The sequence below is a fragment of the Petromyzon marinus genome, unplaced genomic scaffold, assembly GCF_048934315.1.
Source record: "Petromyzon marinus isolate PM22_M1 ecotype Great Lakes invasive population unplaced genomic scaffold, UKy_Petmar_22M1.pri1.0 PM_G_Scaffold_11, whole genome shotgun sequence".
Classification (NCBI taxonomy): domain Eukaryota; kingdom Metazoa; phylum Chordata; class Hyperoartia; order Petromyzontiformes; family Petromyzontidae; genus Petromyzon; species Petromyzon marinus.
The window spans coordinates 2,158,733-2,183,544 of record NW_027422662.1 but is presented as its reverse complement, the minus strand read 5'-3'; the positions used below and the strand labels follow the sequence as shown (position 1 = coordinate 2,183,544).

The following is a 24,812-nucleotide window of genomic DNA, read 5'->3' as shown; positions in this document are numbered from 1 at the left end:
TGTCATTGTAGTGCGTATTTTAATGTGGCGCTGCACTCTGATGTAGTAGGAGAAAATATTTAAAGTTGCGCAATTTGATGTGACGTCACATTTCTCAACCCCCCCCACCATCGTCACACATCGTCACAAATGTCTGACCCCCCCTCTCCCTAGGTGCGTGACGTCATTTATGGACTGCCCCTTAAGAGAAAAATAGGCGTTCATAAGAGAGTACTTGTTCAACCGTTTGCCAGTCCCATTGCTGGCTGAAGGCCCCTCCCCACACTGTCGGTCACTGGAGTAGTTTTTGCCGCATGAGTGGTGATGCTGCAATGGGACTAATGGGTCGCGTCTCCAGCAGCTCTCTCCGTCTCTGGCCGCGTGACCTCGTCGGCGTCGATAGTGAAGATTCTGGCACGGGCCACGGTTCTTCGTGCAGAAAGGTGTTATGGAGGCTCAGTGGCCCTCCCGGGTGGACCCTTGCTACCGATAACCCGGCGGTTAAAATCCGAAATGCCGATGCAAAATGAAGGTAATTTATATTTTAGTTTTTATTGGTTCACTATATAGTACTGTGAATAGCTCAGATGTGTAGTCATTTCTGTGACCAGTCACTAGCAAATCACCCAGTTATTTCAATGCTAAATTCGCCTAGTTATTTCAATGCTAAATTCTCCTGTTTTGATTTGTACTAAGTGCCTCGGTGAATGTGTATGCTCTGACTTCAACGTAACTATTTCTGTAGCAGTTACAAGCGAATGCCTTAATTTAGCTATTTCAATGCTAAATTCTATGCTAATTCCTTTTAACAATGGGTGCCTCTGCGGATGTGTATGCTTTAACTTTTAACATAGCTATTTCTGTGACCAGTCACAAGCTAATCATTCAGCCTTTTCAATGTTAAATTTTATGCTAATTCCTTCGTCAAGGCTCTTTGTTCCTCTCACACAGCTTAAAAGCCGTGATCTGAACGTGGCTCTCTCACTCCAGCGCTGTCCTACCAGACAGTCTCGCTCCCTTCACCTGATGAAGGCCGCTTGTGTTGTGGCCGAAACGTCGTGAGAATATTATTGTGTTATTTTATTTTATCAATTTATTATTTTATTCTCATTCTACGTGACTTTACCGAAAGAACCAAAGAAGAGTTCACGAGGCTTCGCTCCGGATGACAGTTGCACTTCCAAATTCAACAACCCCAGGGGCGGAGCCAGGGGGCGGTGACAGGGGTGACATCCTGCATGTAAGTGTACGACACTCGGTCTGGCGGGCTCCGTGCAACTGCGTTGTCAGAGTGTGTCGCCAACCGATGGCGTCTAGTTCAACAGCCTGACTCTCTAATCATTCTTGAAATTAAAATTTGTTGAATGTCACCCCGGCCTGAAATCCTGGCTCCGCCCCTGGATGCAAGGCTGTGGTGATGCCCGGAGGACGGATTAGGCTCGGTGGTTAGGCTAAGGCAGTTTAGCAAATGACACTTGCCAGCCACAAAAGCACTTTAACATTTCGTTATTATTCGTTGACGTAACAATTCAAATAACACTGCACATACCTGATGACTGATGAACAATAGACGTGAACGAGCACACCGATTGAAAAAAAACGCTCCACTGGCGATTTGTAATGGACATTTTTAAATCGTTAAGCACGTTTACAAGGACACGATTTGTATCTGAATGGTGAATAGTGATCATTGCAGATCTACACACTGTGGTGAGCAGGGGGGGGGGGATTAAGAGCGGGGCTAATTCTGGCAATATGACTTTAGCGTCCTCTCTATGATCGAACAGGCGAGGGTGAATGTTGATAAGAGTTGTTGCCAGTGGGATGTTGGTAAGGGGGGCTAGCGCAAGCAGTTCTGCGAGAGCCTCCCCGTATTGGCGCCTTCCAGCTGCTGCTGCTTCTTCTTCCGCGACTTGTCCCCCTGGAAGCAGCGCCACAGGCGCAGGCTCTCATCAGCACCAAGTGACATCACGGAGGATCCGTCGGGGCTCGCTGCAACCTGCAGCACGCGGCCTGTATGGCCTGCGGGGTATGGAGAGACATGGCGGGGGGGGGGGGAAGACACATGGGGGAGGGAGAGACACGGTATAGTCACACAAGGTGGAAGAGACAGGGACACGGGGGTTAGACGTGGATCATGGGGAAGGGATGGGGACCAGGGAGAGACATACGCGAGGGAGAAAGACAATTTGGCGGTGTGGTTGTTTGTATCCTTTAATAAACCAGATGAGATGAACCCACGGAGTCACGTGAAACATCACTAGCTTTCTTTCAAGGACGACCTGGGATATGTAGTTGTGTCCCCCCATGACCAGTGTCCCCGTGTCCCTATACTCAGTAGTTCTGCGGTGAATGCCAGTGGCCGGATGCACAACCAGTGTGTATCCCCCTATGCTCCTGTGCGTCCCATCTTCGTATGCCCCTATTTTGCCTCGTGTGTCACTTACTCTTTAGCTCGATGCTGGACATCATTGATGGGTAAACTCTTCAGCACCATGTACCCCCATGTCCCTGTGTAGCCCCATTTGTCTGAGGTTATTCCAATGCTCATCTCACGAATGGGCATGTATGTATGATGGACTTCTTTCATACCATATGTAGCCAACCGTGCTAATCAGAGGTGCGGGGAAGGACAAACTAAACACAAAAAGCAGTTCTAAACAAAAAAGCAGTTATACAGAAATCATGAACAGGCACATTTACATTGTCCCTCCATCCATGTTGCCATCTCCACATTTGTCCTTGTGCCTGTGTGTTTGTGTGCCCCCATACCTAAGAGCTCGGCGATGGGCACCATCTCTGGGTAGGCCCACAGTGCGAGTTGGTTCCTGGGGTAGCCATGGGCGGAGAGCAGCTCCTTGTGCTCGCTCGACCACAAGACGGAGCACACCTGGGCGGGGGAAAGAGTCGTGAACACGCGTCCGCGTGTCTTCGTGCCCGAGACACGCAATGTCCACGGCACTGAGACATTGCTAACCGTGTCTCGTGTCCCCCATTCTCGCAGAGCATCTCACTCGTGTCTGTGTGTCCATGCCTGAGACACAGCGTCCACTGCCTTGGAGCAGATTCCCGTGTTGACATTCCACAGGCGAATGTGGTGGTCGTTTGCTCCACCCCCACTCGCCAGCAAACTCGCTTGCCACGGACACCACGCGAGTGCCTGTGTAGTGGGTTCACGGGACACCGAGACAGTGGAGTAGAGGCAGCACTATTTATTCAAGCTTGGCAGAGTTATACTGAGAAGGGGTAATGGCCCCTTCACCCGTATACACGCTGGGACACCTCCTAGGCTATCAGCCTAACCACTATGCTCCCCGTTCCTCCGCTACAGGCGCTAGAGGAGGCTATCTGACCTGGCCCTGGTCATGGCACAGGTCACAGCACCCCACCAGACAGACCGACCCTTAAAATGGCTCCGGCTCTGAGGCTCTGTGGCCGCACCATTGCCTTGCCCTGCCGGCCCTGAAAAGGGAAGCGGTCAGGGTAGTCCCAGGGTCTATCTAGCCGGCCTTCCTTCTTCACTGGTTCTTCACTCTTGGCCCCAACACTCTGCCCCGAGCCCTCTGGCTCCCCGCCCTTTATACCCATACACCACTGAGGGGCGGGGCTGTAGCGGACGTGGTTGTAGCCACCACTGTGTAACCGTGTGTTCCCTTCCCGCAACACCCCTACACCTGTCTACAAAAAGACACAGAGACAGACACGAAGAGACAAACAAAACAGGCGAATATTCTTCATTTACCCTCTCAGATTGTTGAGGCCAGTCCCAACATCGCACACCTATTAGGTCTAGCATGGCACATCACGCCAGCCGCCTTTGTCTCCCCATTGCTGATGTTCAGACACCGCACCAGGTAGGCATGGAAGGGCTAAGTTGACTACGAGGAGCTCAGGACCAATTCAGATATCACTTGCAACCGATGTTAGCTGTGGCCGGGAATCGAACTCGGGATGCCGGGTTTGGAGCGCAGTGCGCTTTGCAATGCATGACTGCTCAAACAGAAGCACAGGGATAGCGCGTCAGTGAACGTCATGCACTCGGCGTGCACACGTTGCACACTGTGGCTCATGCGGTGGAGTCGGGAGGGCAGGTGCTCCGTCTTCCAGTTCTAAGTTAACCCATAACACCTCGGACCTGTGCCAAGATCTCTTGCCAGCAAGCCTTCAACACTTCACATGACCTGCAAAATGCACAAAGGCCATCTGTGCTTTTTATACGTTTCTGCACTATTTTTCTGTTTTGATGGGGGGTTTTTTCAGACGAACACTGCGGTGACGTTTCCGCTGCTTAGCGGCCGTTACAGTAATAGGCTCGGCACACGTCGGCGAGCGCGTGTGTCAACGTGTCTGTTGTGCCAGCACGTCACTGCGTGCGTGTCCCTGCCTTGACGGCGGCCGTGTGCTGCCGGAGGGCGCGGAGGGGTGCCGAGGATGTGATGCCGTTGGCCCACAGGAGGAGTTTTCTGTCGTTGCTTCCGCTGGCCAGCAGGCGTCCGCAAGGGGACCACGCCAAGCCGCACACCTCCTGGGAGTGGCCACTCAGTGTGGCGACGTGATGCTGCATCATCCGCACGTCATCGTGGTGGATCTGACCCGAGCGGGAACCACTACAACAACCACCGCCATGACCGCAGAGTTTACAAAAAAACCACAACCGCCACGGCCGCAACAAGGAACGGCGACGAAGTGTGTCCGAGGTGCTGGATCTTACCCAAGTTGAGAGCCACAACCCGTCACTACAACACCAGTGTCAACCACCACAACCACAGTGTTAACCACCACAACAAGTGTGTGTGTGCGCTTAAGCACTTGCCTTGACAGGAGGTGTCCGTTCCAGGACAGGGAGCTCACACGCCCCATGTGGCCCTGCATACTCCTTAAACACTTGTTGCGCTCCACGTCCCAGATCTACACGTGCAAACACACACACACACGGAGACCCACACGAGGATAGGCACGCGCCCCGCACACGCACGGGGACACAGACGCACACGCGGAAATATACAATGGGGAGACACAGGCACACACGCACAGCGACATAGACACGTACAAGGACATACAAGTCACGGCACCAATAAAAAGCCCACCTGCTCACTTCCCATAATCCTCTGCTCTCCACCCCTTACCCCAGAAGTCTCACATTTGTGGCATTTTCCCCATTAACCCCTTCTCCCCCACCGGCCACTTGCTCCACACTCCCCTTCCAGAATGCCCTGCTCCTTGAAATAACCCAGAATCCTCTGCTCCAGGCCCCTTACCAGAATGCTATGCTCATTACCTGCACGGTGTTGAAACTTGTTCCTATGGCGAGGATGTTGCCTCTAGTTGGTACCCATGAGAGGGACGAGGGGTAATACCGCCCCTCCATCTGATACGCGGGCAAAGACACAGCGCACAAACACGGCACGGCCTTAACACCTTTCTCACGCTCAAGTTCCCGGTGTGCATTTTGCTGCCTCAAGGCACCCTGTCTGCTTTTCACAAGAACACAACACTGACCCCGTATCCCCATGCATCTATGAATGAGCCTGTTTTCCATTCGTCTGTGCGTGTTTGCATTCCAGCGTGTCTGCATGTCTGTGTGGATCCCTGCATGTATTCCAGTATGAGGAGCGGTCGTGTAGTGATTAGCGGGCTGCGTTATAAACCCGGGGACCCAAGTCCAATTTCCGCTCACCGTTAACACAAGTGACAATTCTCCGAACCAATCACGCGCCTCTCCTAAGCAGACTCAACATCAAATGAGTGCTTATCACCCATGGGGAGACAAAGGCGGCCAAGTCTGGTACTCGTCACCCACCCCCTTGTGTGCCAAGGCTATATGGGGAGATCTTTGTATTTTTGTCCCAGTATCTCTCCGCATGCCTTCATGTGCTGGGTCACATTCCCCGTTTCTGCGTCCCACAGATACGTCCCAGCGTGGCCCAGCGCCACACACACGACGTTGTCCACACTCCAGTCCAGCGGGTTGAGGTCTGCGCGCACGGGGGGTACGGGGTCACAGGTCAGGATAAGGGTTAAAACTTTTAGTTCAGGACGAAATTTGTGTTGTGCGTATATATGCATCTATATTACACGTATACACGGGTAAATATGGATTTCATACGATGCCGGTTTTGCGATTCAGGAAAGGTCTAGATTTAATAACTGGTTAATAACTGCCGAGTCCAGCGGCTCTCAACCCATGGGTCATGCCCCCGACGGGAGATCAAGGCCTTAGTTGTGGCGGGGAGGGCGGTGGTGTCGCAGGCTGCAGCAGAGTGGATACTGTGCCGGATAACTGTAGAATGCATGAGGAGAACATCGGTGCCACATTGTGGCGACAAAAACACTAAACCACAACGTGAAGCAAAATGCCAAACTCACACTGCATTGACGAGGTGCGTGGACGTCATCTCAGTATTGTGGCCTTAGTCATTGGTCAGGGTGGGCGCGTGGGGTGACCAGCGGTCTTGATTGTGGGGGAGGCACTCGTATCTAAAAATATTCATTTGCTGCTATAAATTTCTATGTGATGAGCCACTTTGTTGAGCTATCATTTGTGTGGCCAGGTTGCTGCTGAAAGAATAAGTTAATAGCTCAGCGGGCTTTAAGACCTGGTAACCTTTACTCGTGTTATATATAGTGATTTGTTTACCTTATCTATACATTGCACTCCTTTCGTGTTTTTATATTGATTGTTGTAACATTCTGACCAATCCCTACTGGACATCTTTAAAAAAAAACAGCTGCATAGCTCATTGGATTCCTCCAGGATGAATACATATTTAGATTCTGATGTTGAGACGTAAAATTATGGGCCATATTCTTAGTCACGGATCAGCTCTGGCTTGAGGCGCTGATGTTTCTTTCAAACGTGGACCAACGGCTCAGCCTCGTCTCGTCGAAATCCTGAGCATGCTGGGACCATGCTCAGAGCTGGCTCAAGTTAAGCACGCTGCTCACTTTAGCCAAGGCTGAGCTGAGCAGAGCTCTGGCCGAGGGGTTTATTCTGACCGGAAGGAACCATGGTATCTATGTTAACGATGATGAGTTATTCACATGTGCCTGCGTATATGTGTATGCACGTGTGTGTGTGTGCGTGCGTGCACGCGTGTGCGGGTGTGTGCGTGTGTGTGCGTGTGTGCGCGCGTGTGCGTACGTGTGTGTGGGTGTGTGCGTGCGTGTGCGCGCGTGTGTGCGCGTGTGTGCGTGTGTGCGTGCGCGCGTGTGTATGTGCATGTGTGTGTGTGCGCGTGTTTGCGTGTGTGTGTGTGCGTGTGTGTGCGTGTGTGTGTGTGCGTGCGTGTGCGTATCTCACAGAAGTCATTGCGAACCGCCGGCGTGTCGAGCACACGCTCGGGCCACGTGAGTATGCGTCGCTTCCTCTTGAGCAGGGAGAGGTGTGCGTAGCCCTGCTGGGAGTGCAGCACCTTCTGCGTGTCGCCGTAGCCTTAGGGGACAGCCGCAACAACATTAACCACGGCAAATGCCGTGACCACATTCACCACGAATGCTGCGGACGCAGCCCTGGAGGGAGTACGGCAACTTGCCTGCGTCGATGTCCCAGGGGGAACCACTCACAGCCACATACACAGTTCCCTTCTCCCCCACCACGTGTCAACGTCTATCTGTATCCCCCTGTACCCCAGTCTCCCCCACGTCCTTCCCTCCATTTTCATGTCTCTGCCTTGCCCCAACACCTTTACCGTCCCCATGTCTTGTCTATCCTTCAAGTTCTCTTTCCCACTACGCCCCTGTGTCCCCACCAACGCATCAAAGCCACTACTCAACTGCAGATCCCCGTGTCTTCCACTCTCTCTCCGTGTAGCCTGTCTTACCCTCGGGTACAGGTGGCGCCGGTCCCTGGTAGCGTAAGATTCGTGCTTTCTCCACATCCACGCCGCTCAGCAGATGCATCATCGCCGCCTGCTTCTCCTACACACGGAAAAATAAACACAGAGCAGTGTTCCCTTGTCCCCACCCTCCGTTGCTGTACGCGTGTCTCCTGTTCTCCCTTACGTGTCCCCAGGGTGTGGAGGAATGAAGCAGACTCGTCAAATACACGAGGCCGATTGCCTGCCACCTCCGAGCATCCTCGTGTGTCCCGTGACCGTCAACGGGGTGGAGACACCACAGTCGCATCTTGAGACTAGGTAGCTTGACAGATCCACGTGTTTATATGAGCCATGATGACTCCGTGCTTCCCACGTGTCTCTTTGAGACGCGTGGGAAGTAGCCTGCCACCTCACTTACAGAGCGTGATCCCGTGTCCGTCTCTTTGAGACACAAAGTAGCTTGTTACCTCCATGTGTCTATGCTCTGTATACCTAGCGAATCTCAGTGTGTCACCGTGTGTCACCGTGCCTTCAGTGGAGATGCTGTTTCTTCTCGAGTTACGAGGTAGCTCGCCACCTCCATAGCTTTGCTGTTGCGCACGGGGATGAATCGGTCACAGAACTCGCCATGGGGAATGCGGCGGACACGACCTGAAGTTTTGGCACACACAGCGGGCATTCATGGCAAATGTGTACACAGCAAAGTATATACAGAGAGAATACATATATATGGTGATGCGTACACAAGCGTGCATACAGACCACACGCCGCACATTGCACACATTCAAACACCACAATCATCACACACCGTGTGCACAAAACCGCAGACTATATATGTATATTGGACTTCTTTTGCACCGTACGTAGCCACATCACACTCACCGGGCGGGCTCTTGCCCTTGGCCCTGGGCATTTTCTGGCACTTGGACGTGCGTCCTGGCGTGCGGCTGCTGCTGCTATTGGTGCGGCGAGTCCCTTTCATTGGTGACACTGCCATTACGCTGCTGTTGTTGATGCTGCTGCTGTTGTTGTTGAAGCTGCTGTTGCGGGCGTCAGGGGTGGCTGGCATGCCCAAGCTTCTTCCCACCGTGCTCGTGATCGCGGACGCCGCCTTGCGCTGCCGACGCGGCTGGGGGCTCCAGGGAATGGGGGCATCCAGCTTCAGCGAGTGACTCCTCACGCCACTCTCAAACTGCGACATCCTGAGACACGCGCGGTCATGCAGCGAGACGTTGGACACGAGGGGCGATGTACAGATCAGCTCTCAAGATTTCAGCAGGACATGGATCTTTCTCTCAAAGGGCACTCCTGGGACATCCTCAGCTAGACGGGAGACGCACAAGGACACGCGGGCAATTACTTATCTCTGAGATGACAAAAAAAAAGTTTTACGTCTTCGGACGGACAGACAAACACGGAGACGTAAGAAATCTCAAACAAAGGCCGGCATGGCACCGCACTGCCTACCGGGTAACTCACGTGGCAGAGTCGACCTCGGGAGCGTTTCGGATAATTACCACCACTGGTGCTGCCCGTGAATTCGACTCCTGCAATGTTCAATAGAAGATCCCGATTCGAAACGGGGTCGACGGCTTCGTAGCTTTCACACAACCAGGCAGCGGCCCACAGCCATGGCAAACACAAACCCACGATCACAACCACCACGCAATGACACCGACCACGATAATACTACAAGCAAACCCACTGTGATAACCACAGCACGCAAAAAACACCACCACACAATCAGATCAACCACAACACAACCTCACGGTGGCAACCACTGCAACCACCATCAGACAATCCTCCTCACCTTCTCAAGAGACGGACGCTGTTGACACGCCGCGTTCTGTCTCTCTCTCTGTCTCTCTCTGTCTCACTCTGTCTGTCTCTCTGTCTCACTCGGTCTCTGTACTCTGTCTCACCCTGTCACTCTCTGTCTCACACTATGTCTCTCTCTGTCTCTCTCTGTCACTCTGTCTGTCTCTGTCTCTCTCTGTCTGTCTCTGTACTCTGTCTCACCCTGTCACTCTCTGTCTCACACTATGTCTCTCTCTCTGTCTCACTCTGTCTCACTGTCTGTCTCTGTCTCTCTCTGTCTCACTCTGTCTCTCTGTCTGTCTCTCTGTCTCACTCTTTCTGTCTCTGTCTCTCTCTGTCTCACTCTGTCTGTCTCTCTGTCTCACTGTCTGTCTCACTCTGTCTCTCTCTGTCTGTCTCACTCTGTCACTCTCTGTCTCTCTCTGTCTCACTCTGTCTGTCTCTCTCTCACCCTGTCTCTCTCTGTCTCTCACTATGTCTCTCTCTGTCTGTCTCACTCTGTCTCTCTGCCTCACTGTCTGTCTCTGTCTCACTGTCTCTCTCTGTCTCACTGTCTCTCTGTCTGTCTCTCTGTCTCACTGTCTGTCTCTGTCTCACTCTGTCTCTCTTCGTCTCTATCTGTCTCACTCTGTCTCTCTGCACTCTGTCTCTCTTTCTCACTCTGTGTCTCTCTCTGTTTCACTCTGTCTCACTCTGTGTCTCTCTCTGTCTCTCTGTCTCACTCTCTCTGTCTCTCTGTCTCACTCTGTGTGTCTCTCTCTATCTCTCTGTCTCTCTGTCTCACTCTGTCTCTGTCTCACTCTGTGTCTCTCTCTGTGTGTCTCTCTCTGTCTCACTCTCTCTGTTTCACTCTCTCTGTCTCTCTGTCTCACTCTGTGTCTCTCTCTGCCACTGTCAATCTGCACTGCGATGCCTCTCTACGTGTTCAACGTTAACGGTCGCTTCGCGCTGATTGGCCGCGCATTTTGCGAAAACGGCGGCTCTCGATTGGTCAAGGACTCCGAGGACCCCGCCCCGCCCCGCCCCGCCCTTGGTTTAGGTGGCCACGGAGAACGCCTGACGCGAGCAGCGGTCGCCACGGCAACTGCCGGCGTCACGGTTTCTTAGGGTTCAGTTCAACACGGAGGAGGGCTGTCGCGTCCAATATAATCGATAATAGAGGTTTACTGGCGGGGGGGATCGGGTTATATCGCGTAAATATATAAAGTGTCTTTTTGATTTAAAGCTTTCGTGACTGCAGTAATTCATATTCTTAGCTCTTTCAGTAAAGTCACGTTGAAGGGAAACAATAAAACAATAAAATATATATAAAACATTAAAAAGAATCCACACGACGTTTCGACCATAACACAAACGGTCGTCATCAGGTGTGTCGGTTTGCATTATATATTTTAATTGTTTTATATATATTTTATTATTTTATTGTTTCCCTTCAACGTGACTTTACCGAAAGAGCTAAGAATAAATATATAAAGTGTCATTAAACCCACAATCACCCGACACAGGCAATTTGTAAGGTTTGTCACGTTAAACAGTCTGTTAAGGCTACACGCGTGGGGGGGGGGGGGCTTCGGTGTTGATGTATAGTTTTGTTAACAGTGAAATTTAGCTCATGTACCGTAATGCAAATCTTTCCGCCTTTGTCTCTCTCCCAGTCGCCGACTTTCCTTCCTTCCACGTGAAGAATGAGACTGAAGTGAACCACCCCCACCGCCATGAACACATCCACGCTGTGCACTGCTGTAGTCATTGCAGGATACCACCGCAGTCAGTGTGCACTGTTGTAGTCATTGCAGGATACCACCACAGTCAGTGTGCACTGCTGTAGTCATTGCAGGATACCACCACAGTCAGTATGCACTGCTGTAGTCATTGCAGGATACCACCACAGTCAGTGTGCACTGTTGTAGTCATTGCAGGATACCACCACAGTCAGTGTGCACTGCTGTAGTCATTGCAGGATACCACCACAGTCAGTATGCACTGCTGTAGTCATTGCAGGATACCACCACAGTGAGTGTGCACTCCTGTAGTGAGTATGCACAGCAGTGCATACTCACTGTGGTGGTATCCTGCAATGACTACCGCAGTGCATACTGACTGTGGTGGTATCCTGCAATGACTACAGCAGTGCACACTGACTGTGGTGGTATCCTGCAATGACTACAGCAGTGCACACTGACTGTGGTGGTATCCTGCAATGACTACAGCAGTGCATACTGACTGTGGTGGTATCCTGCAATGACTACAGGAGTGCACACTCACTGTGGTGGTATTCTGCAATGACTACAGCAGTGCATACTGACTGTGGTGGTATCCTGCAATGACTACAACAGTGCACACTGACTGTGGTGGTATCCTGCAATGACTACAGCAGTGCACACTGACTGTGGTGGTATCCTGCAATGACTACAGCAGTGCATACTGACTTTCGGTTTACTTTTGGTTTTGACCTAAAGTAAATTTTTAATTTTCGGTCTGGTTTCGGTTTTGGCCGAAACTGATATTGACTTTTGGTCATCATGCGTCAACCGAATATCTATTTTTAGAATATAATGCGCGTGCTAAGTCTATTACTCTGCCTATCGGCCGGTCAGTCGGCGCTAGGCAATCCTATGTGATAGGCTGCAAACACACACACACACGTCAGCAGCAGCTTGGGAGCGAGGTTACAGCCGCAACCATGGTCTGCTAATGTATATACGACCGGTTGTAGTTTCTTAGCTACAACATTCGTTTGTTTGGATATAATTACTAAGTAAGTAACAGCTAAAGATTTGATATTTAGCGACTCTTACTGTAGGTTTTGAATGATTAGTTCTAGATTATTATTATTTTTATTAAAGTAGTATTGCTTTATGACATATTTCATAAATCTTGTGTTTGGTTACTTCGGTTATATACCTTTCCGTTTCGATATCGGTCGAAAGTTAAGTTAAACTTTCAGTTTCGGTTTCGGCCGAAAGTAAATTTTTCACTTTCGGTCTGGTTTCGGTTTCGGCCGAAACCAGAAATTCAGTTTTGGTCGGCCTCTTGTGTGAGAGTGTGTGTGTGTAAGAGAGTGTGTGTGTGAGAGTGTGTGTGAGTGTGTGTGTGAGAGAGAGTGCATGTGTATGTCAGAAAGAGTGTGTGTGTGTGAAAGAGTGTGTGTAGGTTCGGAGAGCTGTGCGGCGCTGCAAGGATGGGTGGTGGTCGCAGGTTGCTGAGGAGATGGAGTCTGCCTCAATGGCCTGCGATCACAAATCCCTATTTAACTCCATCAAAAAAATAACCTGCAGCGCCACACCTATTACCATAATTAGGGGAAAGAACGGTGATCCAATCTCCGACACCCAGGAACAGGTTTGCAGATTTGCTGAGCATTTCTGTGAGGTCCTGGGGGAGGGGGAATCCCTCAGACTGGAAAACATCATGGGACAAAGTGGGGATGAGTGGCTGGCTGAGGTGACATCCGTTGAGGAAGTACTTAAGGTGATCCAGAGTCTGAGACCAGGAATGGCACTGGGCAGAGATGATCTCCCAAGCGAAATGCTGAGAGAGGGTAGCATTTGTGCACAGATTTCCCTACATGACATCATAACAACAGTCTGGACCACTGGACGGGTTTGGCAGGACTGGAAGGATGCCCTGGTGGTCCCTCTCTTTAAGAAGGGGGACCACACAGACTGTAACAACTACAGGGGCATCTCACTCCTCAGTGTGCCGGGAAAGGTCCTTGCAAGGATTATTCAACATCGCCTTGCCAGGCACGCTGAAGAGAGGTTTGCGGAGCCCCAATGTGGTTTCAGGAAAAGGCAGTCCTGCACAGATGCCATATTTTCTGTCCGTCTGCTACAGCAAAGGTATAGGGAATTCCAACAAGACCTACATCTCTGCTTTATTGACCTGGTAAAGGCCTATAATACCATCAGTAGGCCTGGGCTCTGGGTTGTTATTCGTGCTTTCGGAGTCCCTGACCCTCTGCTCACGATCATTAAGGACCTTCATGATGATGTGGTACAGGAGGACGTGGAGCTGAGTGGACTTGCCGATGACTGGTACCAGTGGTGTCAAGATTGGCCTCTGTGGAGGAGGCTCGTGAAGGATGCTACTGGGCAGTTGGAGGCAGTCGCCCTCCAACAACAACGGAGGGCGGAGGAGCGACGCTCACAACAATGAGCGGAGCGCCGGGTGGCTAAAGCACAGCAGGTTGCCACAGTAGGGGGCACAGGTGGTGCATCAGCCAGTCATCTCAGTCAGTCGACCCGTGGCACCTGGGTCTGCCCCGTGACCTCCTGCCAGCGGGCGTTCGACACTTCACGTGGCCTCAAGGTGCACATGGCCTGGCACAAGCGTCGTGGTGACGTCACCGCCACTTAGTGGCGAATGGCGGTTATTGTTGTGTGTGATAGTGTGTGAGAGTGTGTGTGTGTGTATGATAGAGTGTGTGTGTGTGTGTGAGAGAGTGTGTGTGAGTGAGAGAGTGCGTGTGTGTGAGAGAGAGTGTGTGTGTGTCAGAGAGCGTGTGTGTGAGAGAGAGTGTGCACGCGTGTCGCACAGAGGACGCTCTGACTGAGTTAGCCTTCACTGCGTCTCGTTGGACATGTTTACCTATCATCAGGCGTATTTAGCGTTTAAGGAATTCATTGTGTTTGAACGGAGAAGATTTGTAAACAGGAAATTAGAATGCGTGCCGTGGTGGTTCACGAGTATGGGAGGTTGGTTACTCCAGCAGACAGCGGGCTATGAACTGTGTTTACTTCCTCGTCGTCATTGCGATCCATGGGAAGAAAGCCCGTAGTAGGTGTCCACCTATTACAAGGCCGTAGTAGCCATGGAATCAACATTGGGGGGGACCAAATCTTCCAGGGTGTCTGGGGGTCCCAACCCAGAAAAATATCTACATTTTAAAACTAATTTCCTGCCTAAAATATAAAAAAATTCAGTAACACATGGGATGGCTTTTTATTTCTTTCTTACAATAATGTCTAAAAGTGTATTAAATTACATTGCTCTGTTTTTTCTTCATAACCTTTTCTTGTTTCATTGTATGTAATGGCAGAGATTAGGGATTAATAAAGTACAACCATAACCACAATTATATAAACAGAAATCTATGCATTGATTTATATGAAGACAAGTCCAGATATTGTGGCCAGCGTTTAGCAAATTGTTGTTTTTACTTACATAGCAAAGCAATTATTTTTTATAGCAATACTAGCGGTAAGTACCCGGCGTTGCCCGGGCGAAAAAGATAGACACACATCAACTTACACACAGACATCGACCCACACACATAGAAACACTTCGACTTACACGCGCACACACATACACATATGGACTCACACAGACAGACATCGACTTACACACACACACATATGAACTTACACACACATAGACATCCACTTTAGATACACACACATGGAGTTACACACACATATCGACATACACACATACAGCGACTCACACACACACACACATCGACTCACACACAGACAAAGGTGAACTCATACACACATTGACGTAAAAACACATGTCATTACACACACACATATCGAGTAAGACACACACACACATGGACGTATATACACACACATGGACCGACGCACGCACATCGACTTACACACACACATAGACTCGCACACACGTAAATAGAATGACACACACATTGCCCTACACACATATGGACTCTGACACACAGAGATCTACTTTAGATACACACACATGGAGTTACACACACATATCAACTCACACACATGTATGGACTTACACACACACATGTGGACTAACATAGAGACATATGCACTGACACACACATACACATGGACGTACACACACACATCGACTGACACACATAGACACACAAATGCACATTGACTTACACCGGAACTCCTCAGGGCTGCGTCCTTTCCCCACTGCTCTTCTCCCTGTATACCAACAGCTGCACCTCCAATCATCTGTCCGTCAAACTCTTGAAGTTTGCGGACGACACCACCCTCATTGGACTGATCTCTGGTGGAGATGAGTCTGACTATAGGTGGGAAGCTGACAACCTGGTGACCTGGTGTAGCCAGAACAACTTAGAGCTAAATGCTCTAAAGACAGTTGAGATGGTTGTGGACTTCAGGAAGAATACAGCCCCACTCACCCCCATCACCCTGTTAGACTCCCCAGTCAAAATTGTAGAGTCCTTCCGCTTCCTGGGCACTATTCTCTCCCGGGACCTCAAGTGGGAACTGAACATCAGCTCCCTCACCAAGAGAGCTCAACAGAGGATGTACTTTCTACGGCAGCTGAAGAAATTCAACCTGCAAAAGACAATGATGGTGCAATTCTATACAGCGATCATTGAATCCATCCTCACCTCCTCCATAACCGTCTGGTACGCTTCTGCCACTGCCAAGGACAAGAGCAGACTGCAGCGTATCATCCACACTGCTGAGAAGGTAATTGCCTGCAATCTACCAACCCTCGAGGACCTGCACACGACAAGGACCATGAGGCGAGCGAGGAAGATTATGGCCGATTCCTCCCACCCTGGACACTCTCTGTTTCAGCTACTCCCCTCCGGCAGAAGGCTTCGGTCCATCAGGACCAAAACCTCACGCCATAAAAACAGCTTCTTCCCATCTGCTGCTGGCCTGTTAAACAAGGCCAAGGGCTTACACTGATTTTAACATTTTATCTACATAATGACACCTTGCCTATATTAACTATGTTAACCTATTTGTATTTTTATTTTTAAATTATATCTTAAAGCTATTTTATATTCGATATTTATTCAATTTGATATACTTCAGCCCCTTGGTGTTAGTTAGACTTTTAACCCTTATTATTATAGTAAGACTTGTTTAAAACTTATTTAAGATTTTAGATTCCTATATGTTGAATGTATGCATCATCCTGCCAAAGTAAATTCCGTGTTGGTGTGAACTTTCATGGCGAAAAAAACCCCTTTCTGATTCTGATTGACATAAGCATTGCTACAGTCGACATAAAAAGCTCGCAATACGGGCAGCAGCTGAAAAAGCAGGATACAGTCGACATGAAAGACTGGCAGTACACTGAGTGAGGTAAAGAAGCAGGCAACAGTTTATAGACTGGCATACACTCATAATGGGCAAAAGCAAAATTAGCAGTGTATATAATAGTGGCAGTGCACTGGCGTTAATTAATCAGCAGGCAGCAAGCCACATCACAGACTGGCAGTCATAAAAACACAGCTCAAAAAGGAAACATGTAGCAACCTATAGTAATAGGTTTTACCCTTTTAACTGGCACAAAAACTGACACCTTTTGGCGTCATCTGGTCCAACACCAGTGGAGACTAGGCTCTAAGAAAAGCCGTCTTGGGTGTGGACCAATCAAATTCAAGGACAGTGCATATTATTGTCAGAGTTGTCTCTTTTGTTTGCATTTTGACTGCTTGTGTTGTGGTTATTGCAAACATGATGCCTTGAATAAAGGTATCGGTTTTTGTGCCAGTTAAAAGGGTAAAACCTATTACTGTACTATATTGTTCTTTAAGATTTATGACCACGACGATGCAAACAAATGTTTTCGCAGGCTGCGCTGGAGGCCATTGACGAGTTGGATCTGATTGGAGCACATGGGGACCCCAAGTCCATCATCCATGTGCTTCCTGAAGAAGTCCAGCACTGCCAGGTAAAGGCCCTAAACAAGCGGAATGATTTTCCTTCGCGTCTGTCAACGCTTTCGTGTCCAGAACTTGTAAAGTGCCAGATGGCTGTGTGAGAAAGCTGATGAGCGAGTGACCTTTTGATCAGTTCGCTTCTGTGTCTCTACACACTTTGAACGTTGTCCCATATTTTATATGGAGTGGTCGTTGGCCAATAACTACTAATCCTTTAGAACTGCTTTTTGTGTTTAGTTTGTTGCCTTTATCCTTCACCTCCAGTTAACATGGTTGGCTACGTACGGTGCAAAATAAGTTCAACATACATATGTAATCCATCAGCATTTGCTTCATGAGCCTGACTGCTTATGGGACAGCCTATTTGGATCTCAAATAGTGAAGGCACAAAACGGGGTTCTGCTTATATTAGCTTTTGATGAGTGGAATAACTGCTAAAGGTATCTAACTCGGAGTTCAGTTATATTACTACTGCAGCTGCTTGGTCATTTTTTACAACCTTAGCATTAAGCTAAGTACATCATCATATTAGAATATTATTGTGTTATTTTATTTTATCAATTTATTATTTTATTCTCATTCTACGTGACTTTACCGAAAGAACCAAAGAAGAAGCTTTTTAAATATTGCATGAATGTAAAATAATAGATGTGTTGTCATATATCTATTAATCAATTTATTTTAATGATGAAGCTCACATTTTACATGCATCACATTGCATGTGTAAGGTTGAATGATTTTGTATTCATATACCTTGTGACCTCTAAAACCACTGGAGATTGCTATATTTGCCTCTCTGTAAATAAATAATGATATCTTCATGTACCCCTAATCGTGACCCTGAATGGGAAGGAGCTGAGCGATTCTGAACATTGTTCATGTGCAGCTCTTTTTTAATCCACTGCTGGATGAGGGCCTCCCCCATACCGTGTCGGTTACGGGGGTAATATTACTATACTTCGCCACGATGGTCATTGTGGGTTTGTGAAAGCATATAAACACAGCACAAGAATCGATTAGCTGCATTGTCCTCTCCTGCTTCTCTCCGAGCCTACAGCAGCTACATGCCTCTGACAGGAGTTTTACAACTCCTTGAAGCTTCTATTGGTAAATTAAAGTTCATTATTGTTTACAATTCTGAGTAGGTATTCAATGAATTGTACAGATTCAGGACCGTGATTAAATTCAGGAATTTATATTTTGTCTCTTTTTCTCCCTCATTTGTATTCGTTTTACCATCTGGTTTGTACAGTTTGGTTCACTTTTGGCCAGTATGTAGTTTTCACATATCTTATGCATATAATTTACAAAGGTCATAAATAATGTATTCTTTTATGGACAGGACAATTTTATCCTTGTATTGTGAACGTAAGAATCGATTTTTATTAACAAATATGCCTAGCCATTAGGCACATAGAGCACAAGACATGCATAGAAGCACGTGACCTTATACAGCTTGACAGGGATATATAAGGACCAAAAAATATGAGAGCGGTTGAAGTCCGCTTTTGAGAAGACACAAATATTATGGAATTCGATGCCTAAGGAGATGCCACCTGTATATGACAGGGGGAACAGAGGGAGGCAGTGTTTGACTTGGAAGGATGCAATGGAATGAGATATGAGGGCAGCGCCGAATAGGAGTACGTGCAGAGGAGAAATCTGAGCAGCCGATCCGATGCAGTTTTGGGACTTCTGGCTTGGAAGGAGGAGAAGTTGAAGTGCGCTGCCAATGTGGTTGTCCATTAGGCAGGGTACATGACGATGCTCCTGGGCCTCGAGGCATTCGTCTGGGTCACGTCAATACCACCACCAGGAATAACTTGCGCCAAAAATAAATGTCGGCCGGAGGAAGGGTGGCTTCTTAGAAAAGTGTGGCACGTTACCAAATGTAACGTCACTCGGCAAGCGTGCGGTCAGGAGATACGAGTACAGTGAATTCATCTCTGTCTCAGGCTTGTCCAATTTGAATTAGTTGTGATGTTGGATGTGACAGATTGTTTTCTCCTGAAACCCCGTGCTTGGTGTCACCGTTCTTTTATAAAACCGCCTTGCAAAAGGTCCTTGAAAACTCGGGTTTTGTTAATTGCTGTACCAGCTATAGGTCCTATTGGTATATCAAATTGAGAATGGCCATTTCCGGAATGTCACCTATTATATATTTTTCCCATTTTTCTTTTCAAGGCAGTGTCATTGATGAATATGCTGAGTTTTCTTTCACATCATGCGTTAAGGTTGCGCTTTTCAATCTTTTATATTTAGTTCTTTTTCGCATGTAGAATATGCAAAGACAAGGTTGTCCCTATGCTCGAACAAGTGGTTTGGAATTGTAGAACCTTTTCAGTCTTGAGTGAATTTTGTAATGGTCTTGTTTATATAATAGGGATGAGAATTTCCCATCATCATGAGACTTTCATTTGTAAAGTCTCAATATATGAGGATCAACATTCAGTAGTTGTTTTTCCAATGCTTTCTACTCCTACGGCCACCAGAAATGCACTTGCCGCGCTTCGCCACCCGGGCATGCTAGTTTTAATACAAAATTACAAAAATGTTCAAAACATTTAAAATAATAACATTTAAAAAAAATAGTGCACAGTTGTGAAAAAAGAAGAATAGGTTTTATTCTTTCTGAAAATGAAACATGTGTTAAGATGTTCAAACACCAAATTGAAACCTTTTTGCAAGTAATCATGTCGACATTAACCACACACAGTACTTGTGGTGAACATGTAAACAAACGTGCTCTGATAATAGATGCATTATCTCTTAAACTGATTGATCTTCACTGGAGACAACCTTTTAGGATGTAGTCTCACCAGTGTCAGACCAGAGAACGGCAAAAGGCGAACAGTGAAAAGACAATGCACTATCAGAGCATTTATAGCTTGGGGTGAGCAGCTACAAAATGGGACCTTTTTGCCAGTATTTTTTTCGTGCGCAATTGTTAACAGCCACTCGGCACAGGAATGGGGGAGAATAGCACTCACAAAGCCAGTGGAAAAATTGCATAAACCTACCCCCGGGTTTGCATGGCTAGTTCACCGCATGCCGGACCTTGGCCCATGCCAATATGGTGCCAGACTGCGCTCAGCTGTGTCCGCAGAAACCACCGTAGCCTTGTTCCTTTCTGTGCCTCTGTCCCTCTGCCCAGGGGGACGCAGTGTTGTATCACGTGAGGTTACACAATGGTGAACCAACCTCCAACTAGGCAGGAATGTTTGGTAAGGTGGTGTGGTGCAAGGAGGGAATGGATGTTAAAAACAACAACTTTGTGTTGGACGCATGGGAATGTGAGCTTAGGTAAATATTTTATATGTAGAAATCGTTACGTACGTTTTTAACCTACTGCTAACTCTGCTTCTTTTCTTCTTTATGTTTTTGCTAAAATCTTGACTTGTCATTCCTACAAAAAAAAATCTGGTTTGGGTGGAGAAGCCTTTCCTATGTCTTTGTGCTCATAATCACTCAGTCATGAGATGTTTTTTTTTGTCCACATGAGCATGCGAATGGTCTCATTTTTAATTAAAATTGTTTCCTTACCTCCTTAGCGCCAATGAGCAAGAGTCTCCAAACTCTAGCCTTGATGGCAGAATTCATTCTGAAGTGGCCTTGTGACCTCAGGTCACATGTCAGAACTCACAATATTCTGTAGAATCTTATGTTAAGCAGTTATCAGGAGCAGGGGCCTGTTACTTAATATTCTTTTTTTACTTTTGGCCCAGTTTTATCCCCGATGTGCTAACAGCATCATGGCATGAGAATAATTTATTCGGAACTATTGCAGATCAGTGAATCTTCTCCGTGCTAGATAACAATCTGCTGAGGGAGATTTAATGGAACAAATTACCTCATATCCACGCCAGGGCCAGATTCCCCCCACTTTTGCCCTGCTACAAGGACAAATGTTTGTCACATTATGGTTGACTCGATGTTTTATATTCAGTGCAGACATCGGTGACTGGACTGAGACCATCAGCTCGCCACACTTGAGGGACCCACATTAATCACGGGCAGCTGCCTGGTTTGAATCCCAGGACCTGAGTGGTGCCAGACCAGCGCTGTAACCTCTGAGCTACTGTGCCACCTCTGAGGAATGGGAATCCTAATATTTTACAACTGCAGGCCTCTTCCAGCCCATTGATTGGACACTGGTGTGTGTTCACTTGCAAATTGATCAAATATCAATTTGTTAGTGAACACATACCGTACCCCCGATTAGCACGGTTGGCTATGTATGGTGAGAAAACAGTTCAACATACGTGCATACATGCAAACAAACCTCGTATATACGAAATATCTCTGTTTAAAGCTTTCGTGACTGCAGGGATTCATCTTCTTGGTTCTTTCGGTAAAGTCACCACGTAGAATGGAAATAAAAGAATAAAAAGAAAAATTTCGATTTAAAGCTTTCGTGACTGCAATGATTCATCTTCTTTGGTTCTTTCGGTAAAGTCACGTAGAATGAGAATAAAATAATAAATTGATAAAATAAAATAACACAATAATATTCTCACGACGTTTCGGCCACAACACAAGCGGCCTTCATCAGGTGAAGGGGGCGAGACTGTCTGGTAGGACAGCGCTGGAGTGAGAGAGCCACGTTCAGATCACGGCTTTTAAGCTGTGTGAGAGGAACAAAGAGCCTTGACACAGGAATTAGCATAAAATTTAGCATTGAAATGGCTGAATGATTAGCTTGTGACTGGTCACAGAAATAGCTATGTTAAAAGTTAAAGCATACACATCCGCAGAGGCACCCATTGTTAAAAGGAATTAGCATAGAATTTAGCATTGAAATAGCTAAGTTAAGGCATACACATCCGCAGAGGCACCCCTTGACAATGGGATTAGCATAGAATTTAGCATTGAAATGGCTGAGTGATTCGCTTGTAACTGCTACAGAAATAGCTACGTTGAAGTCAGAGCATACACATTCACCGAGGCACTTAGTACAAATCAAACAGGAGAATTTAGCATTGAAATAACTAGGCGAATTTAGCATTGAAATAACTGGGTGATTTGCTAGTGACTGGTCACAGAAATGACTACACATCTGAGCTATTCACAGTACTATATAGTGAACCAATGAAAACTAAAATATAAATTACCTTCATGTTATCAATAAACTCTATATTCTCCAATCAGCTAAGCTACCAACCATAAGTCGTTATATATCACAATGCTATATGGCGAAAAAATGGGTGGATTCTTACCCTCAAATTTCCGTACCACGGATAGCTATGGGCCCCGTTCAGACGGACGAGTTCGTCCATGGTCGGAACAGAGGAGGGGGAGAGAGACAGCTGCGAGGCCCTAGTATGCTCCATGTTGTAAACCATACCATTAACCGTGGTGTGAGAGGTATTAAGAGGCAATGCTGGCGAAAGAGCTGCGGTCTTAGAGTCGCGGCATCTCTTCAGAAAGGTGAGAGACTCGATTAGTTGAGCCTTCTTATCCCGAAGTCTGTTGAATGATCTTAAGGATGTGTGGAATCCCTCCCCGTAGAGGCGGTTAAATTTCGATTTAAAGCTTTCGTGACTGCAATGATTCATCTTCTTTGGTTCTTTCGGTAAAGTCACGTAGAATGAGAATAAAATAATAAATTGATAAAATAAAATAACACAATAATATTCTCACGACGTTTCGGCCACAACACAAGCGGCCTTCATCAGGTGAAGGGGGCGAGACTGTCTGGTAGGACAGCGCTGGAGTGAGAGAGCCACGTTCAGATCACGGCTTTTAAGCTGTGTGAGAGGAACAAAGAGCCTTGACACAGGAATTAGCATAAAATTTAGCATTGAAATGGCTGAATGATTAGCTTGTGACTGGTCACAGAAATAGCTATGTTAAAAGTTAAAGCATACACATCCGCAGAGGCACCCATTGTTAAAAGGAATTAGCATAGAATTTAGCATTGAAATAGCTAAGTTAAGGCATACACATAATATTCTCACGTCGTGAGAATATTATTGTGTTATTTTATTTTATCAATTTATTATTTTATTCTCATTCTACGTGACTTTACCGAAAGAACCAAAGAAAAAGAAAAATGTTTTATTTTATTATTTTATTTTATAATTTTACATGAGGACGCACTTTCTCTTCGATAAAACATGTTTTATTTTTATTATTTTATTTCCATTCTACGTGACTTTACCGAAAGAACCAACAAGATATTATCTCTGTGTTTTGGAAAACGTACCTCAATAAGTAAACCGTGTATAGCTTAAACACAAGTTTGGTAAAACAGTATTTGTCAAGGTATGACTATACATCAAATATCTGGGGCTATCAATCTCAAGATACCCAATTAATTCACTGACTGCCAATCTACTCTGCCACATTTATAGAACAATTAATTATCTCAGCATCTCAAAGCACCTTGTATCACAGCTCATCTCAACCATGCCATTGCCCTACGGAAGCCTAGCCTAGGGGATACCCAGTGGCAACCTCCCCTGTGAGTCACAAGGTTCATGCAGCATTGGCCTGCTTGTTTGAATACTGTATTCTCTGGATTATAAGACACACTTCTTTACTCAAAGTCGGGGTTGTGTCTTATATGGGATATGTGTGTGACCAATTTGTATCTGGCCACATACACAGAATTCTGTCAGTGTATGAAGCAAGTTCTCCCCTTCGCTGGCTCAACAATCCGTGTGCTTCGTTGCGGGCGGTGTTGTGACGGAGCAGTCGATCCTGCACTCCATGCTGCCACGGGCATCCACGTCCAAAGAAATTGATGCGGGGCTGCTTTCCATCATCTCCTACCCCGCGTCCGCCATCGAGGATGTAGACCTTGTGATGATCACCAAGGATGAGATCACCTCCAAGTTACAGGTGTGTACGCCTGGGTGAGAGTGCCGAATATCCGGACAGGTGCTGGGCCTCCCATAGGTTGACTCGGTCTTAAATAAGTACTTGGTGCAGTGGGTGCAACACCAACACGAGGGAAAGAAAGGTGGCCGGGCACGGTTCTCACTCGGAGCACATGCTCCAACAGCCTGAAAAAGCTATACGGGGAATCTTTGTGTGTGTGTGTAAACCAGGGGTGGGGAACCTCTCCTTATTGAGGACCGAATGTCTTTCAAATGCCTTTGGTGGGCGACATTTATAACAGACACCTCACTTAGCTGTGTTACTGCACCTCAGATAAGCACGGTTGGCTACGTAAGGTGCAAAAGAAGTTCAATTAATACTGCAAGAGGCCTTTGCAGTAACAAAATGGACTTGAGTTTGCTAAAATTAGAAATCACAGTGCAACAATTCGTTTTGCTGCACTGCCCTCTGCTGCCCACAATGCAATTCAGGCAGCTCCCCGCTTTTACGACACAATGCATTCCTGGAAACCCCATTGTAAATCAGATCATCGTAAATTGGACCTATTTTCCTATAAACAGAAGGAAATAATTTGCCAATGTGAGTTTCCTTTTATCACCCATATTTCAAAGGCTTTAATAGGTAAAAATCGACAAAAAAAACTTGAGAATGACAAAAACTCCATGTCAAGTCACATCAGAAACCAGACTAACTGTTGAAATGTTTTCGGAGTTACGTCAGAA

General features: G+C 47.2%; 1 protein-coding gene across 1 annotated transcript; it reads right to left on the bottom strand.

The window, feature by feature from the left end:
• Positions 1-1,231: 1,231 nt before the first annotated feature.
• LOC142908962 (cell division cycle protein 20 homolog) lies at positions 1,232-10,494 on the bottom strand. The gene is made up of 12 exons (XM_076059645.1): positions 9,607-10,494; positions 8,679-8,998; positions 8,326-8,447; positions 7,800-7,896; positions 7,280-7,411; positions 5,845-5,954; positions 5,258-5,347; positions 4,765-4,887; positions 4,364-4,567; positions 3,014-3,172; positions 2,752-2,869; positions 1,232-2,001 (listed from the first exon to the last, which is right to left on the bottom strand). The coding sequence occupies exons 2-12, from the start codon at positions 8,995-8,997 to the stop codon at positions 1,820-1,822; spliced, it is 1,656 nt and encodes a 551-aa protein (XP_075915760.1). The 5' UTR covers position 8,998; positions 9,607-10,494; the 3' UTR covers positions 1,232-1,819.
• Between the last annotated feature and the right edge of the window lie 14,318 nt (positions 10,495-24,812).